The sequence below is a fragment of the Pteropus vampyrus genome, unplaced genomic scaffold (genome assembly GCF_000151845.1).
Source record: "Pteropus vampyrus isolate Shadow unplaced genomic scaffold, Pvam_2.0 Scaffold173, whole genome shotgun sequence".
In the NCBI taxonomy this organism is placed as follows: Eukaryota; Metazoa; Chordata; class Mammalia; order Chiroptera; family Pteropodidae; genus Pteropus; species Pteropus vampyrus.
The window spans coordinates 1,348,398-1,351,828 of record NW_011888954.1 but is presented as its reverse complement, the minus strand read 5'-3'; the positions used below and the strand labels follow the sequence as shown (position 1 = coordinate 1,351,828).

Sequence of the window (3,431 nt, the reverse complement as noted above, 5' to 3'; positions counted from 1 at the left end):
GTGACAATATGAGTTTTGTATTAACTACTGTATTTGTATTATAAATAAGTGTAGTAAAGCAGAGGGCATGAAGACAAATAAAAAGTAAATTCTCCTACTGGCTTGCAGTATGGAGATACATATTACACGTCTCTGAGTCCATCCTTTAGATGGCAAATGTTTAATGGGTAGTTAAAATGACTACGTGTTTCTTAATTAAGAATGACTCAACCCATTACGTCTCCAGTTATCGGTCGATGTGGCTTAAATAACATTATCACATATTCTACATAGGTAGGTACAAAATAAAACTCTGAAATAAAAATGCGTGGCACGGGAGACCAACGTCGTGTGCACTCAGGTAAAACCCAGATCATTCTCTCTACATATCGCTATGTTCTCTAAATTATCATCACATCAAAACAAACTCGAGGCTGGCCCCAGGGAAAGCATATAGGCAGTTAGTTGCCTTAGGTGACTCTGTTGTGTCTTTCTTGTCCCTTTTCTACCCCTAATACCCAACATTTTCTATCTCCTTCATGTCACTATTTCATGGCAAAGTTGGGCTATCGTGATTCAAACCTTTCTTGTTCTCTTTCCTCCTTTACCTAGTAAAATTGACCCGTTCCACGGCCCGGACTCTCCAGGCCACCTGTCTGAAGCGGGCTAGATAATATCTCTGCTTCAAACGATCGATGGCCTGCACTGCCTCTGTTAATTCCAAGAACATTTATCACGTATCTACCAGGTGCTAAATATTATTTCAGGCATTGAGGACAAAGCGATGGACAAAACAGTCAAAAATCCGTCCCTCGATCCAGTGATGGAAGAGAGAAATAATGGGCAAAAGGCTTACTATGACCAAGGGTGATAAAACAAATGAAATCCCACAGTTAAGCAACTCTAGAAAACTGTAGAGATACTTTCTTTTCTTAAATGGCTTTCTGTCCATCAAAACAATGTAATAGGGGGTGGCTACAGACACTACTTGTTGAGTAGGAAGCATGAAACTTTTTAAGACTCTTTGTAGGGATAGGACAAATCCAAGTCATTACCGTAAGAACAAAAAAAGTTAAGTACAAAGCATGTGTACTCTGAGTTACTGAGAAAAGCAGAGTTGCTGGTAGTGTGAATGACAAGATTCCGTTCCAAAACCCAAACAGCTTCCCTTTTTATTAATGCTCAAGCAGTGAACTTTGAATGGCATTTAACAAGCAAAACACAAATGGAAACACTGAATCTGTAGGTATAGTATATGCAAACATACATATTATAGGGATTTAATAATCCTGGTTTAAACAGGAGAACAATGGATTCTCTGACCTCAAAATAAATTCAGTGTCGACGTTACTGTTTCTAACTTACAGTGTTTTATATTTAGCAGGAAGAATTATAGACACCCAAGTTCAGTATAGTCAGGGATTTCATGTTAAGGTATAAACAGAGTTTTTAAGAAATAAGTGTATAATAAAATAAGTTTACTTTTAAATCGCAGTACAGTCATTTTCTTCAATCAATAAAAATATTTCTTGGTTATAAAGCAGGCTTACTTTGCAAATGTATTTCAGGAAAATAGCTCTAGCAATATTGAAATACTAAATTTTTTTTTAAAAGGCAGCAAAGCAACAGAATTTAGATTTTAAATAGTATATTGCAAAATAGTTCAACATATTATTTCTAAGCACAAAGCTCCATTCTGAAGGATGCTTCTAATCTTATAAAGCAAACTGTTCTGATATTTATGTTGTACTTTAAAGTCTAAATATCTATAATTAGAGATAAATCTTTACATATAGGACCATAAACTTCAATATGTATCCATAACACAAATGTTTTGCATTATAACATCACTCTCTTATGAAGCTTAGCTTATTAACATATGCTCAACAAGGAAAATAAAAACATGATACAGTTCTGTAGCTTGATAACAGGCTGAACTTTGCAACAATTAAAAATATAAAAACAGCAATGACAGCAAACACACCAGCTTTAAGAAAGGTAAAACAGAAAAATTGAGAAATCATAAACATTTAAATAACTACTAAAGTCTTCCTAACATGTCTTAATTTGCACTCTTTTCTTTAAATATAATTTTTTAAATGTTTTCCATAACCCAGGAGGAAATGATGGCAAATTCTCTACAAAAATGAAAGTGCATCATGTTTAAAAGTGCTTCATGTATGTGTGTGTGTGTGTGTGTGTGTGTGTGTGTGTGTGTGTTTTATACATATGCCCAATAAGGAAGTTAAATAAGTGTGTGCAAAAACTTCTAATTATGACTTGAATTCATAAAGCTAATCATGGTTTTTTGTGGTTCATCCAGATGAAGCAGAAGAGAAATCTGAGATTATACGCTTTGTATCGAGGAAAGAGCATGAGCCACAGGTCAGGAGACCTCGTTCTGTTCTTAGCTCTGTTAACCACTGTCGGTGACGCTGGGTAAGAGAAGGGCTGCTTCAGACCTGCAGCTCTGTGTTAGGCAATGGGCAAGCATCTCAATTCAAGAGCCCCTAATGTCCCATCCAACTCCAAAACCTTTACATGAGGCATTCCTGAAAGGGCAAATAATTCTGCCAAAAAAATATGGAAAATACACTAGTCATAGAGCTACTATCCTCTTATTGTACTTATTAGTACAGAAGGGGGAAAAAAAAACTCCAAAAATGTTTGACAGAAAAGGTTGTGTGAACATCATATGTTAACCAATGCTAGTGAAAACCTTTACAGCCACGGCATATAGAAAATCCAATATTATGTGCAAAAATGAAAAAGCGACATCAGTTCGTCGACTAACGGCACGTTTTTTTCCTAAGTCTCAGAATTTCCGCGGCTCTAAAGCTTCGAAAGCTTTTTTGAATGCTTATTTTAAAATTATTTTACTGGAACCATGATTCTATTCTAACGGTTCATATTGCTAGTTTTTTAAAGGAGTCTCTGAATCGCTATAATGGTTTTTAAGAAGACGCCATATTTCCAAATTTTAAATATGGCTAAAAAGTTAACCATTTACCACAGACTCTTTATTTTATGCCATATATAGATCTATGTATACACACATGCGCACACACACACACACACACACACACACACACACTCACACTCACGGAACACTTCGGAAGTTTAACTCAACAATTCTCATCCACAAGCTTTGACCCATTTATTCCCCGATAGGTTACTCTGCTTGGTCTAACTAAGACTCCATGGTTGGGCTTACAGGTGAAATAGCGTGTGTCACCCACTGCTCCGTCGTTTTTTCCCTTGGCGCTTCGAAGCTCAAGTCCAAGCCAGATCCCTGAGGCAAAGTCAGTGGGGCCCACGTACCTCACGGTGCCCATCTCATTCGAGCTCGTGAGGAGGACCTGGGCCCCCTCGTGCAGCCTCACGCTCCCCTCGGCGCTGCCTGTGCTGGGGGTGCTGCTCCAACTGCGACGCAAGGCCGTTTTTGATCTGTT

At 37.5% G+C, this 3,431-nt stretch overlaps 1 protein-coding gene across 2 annotated transcripts in view; it reads right to left on the bottom strand.

Annotated features, from left to right (window-relative positions):
* Positions 1-1,125: 1,125 nt before the first annotated feature.
* CLIP4 (CAP-Gly domain containing linker protein family member 4) overlaps positions 1,126-3,431 on the bottom strand; it is a 54,398-nt gene continuing 52,092 nt past the window's right edge. Inside the window, exon 15 of one of the 2 annotated variants that reach the window (XM_011370742.2) lies at positions 1,126-3,426. In XM_011370742.2, the coding sequence (XP_011369044.1) occupies positions 3,105-3,426 (322 nt within the window). In that variant the 3' untranslated portion in view covers positions 1,126-3,104. The remainder of the gene's footprint in view (positions 3,427-3,431) is intronic. The other variant, XM_011370743.2, reaches the window with a different exon arrangement.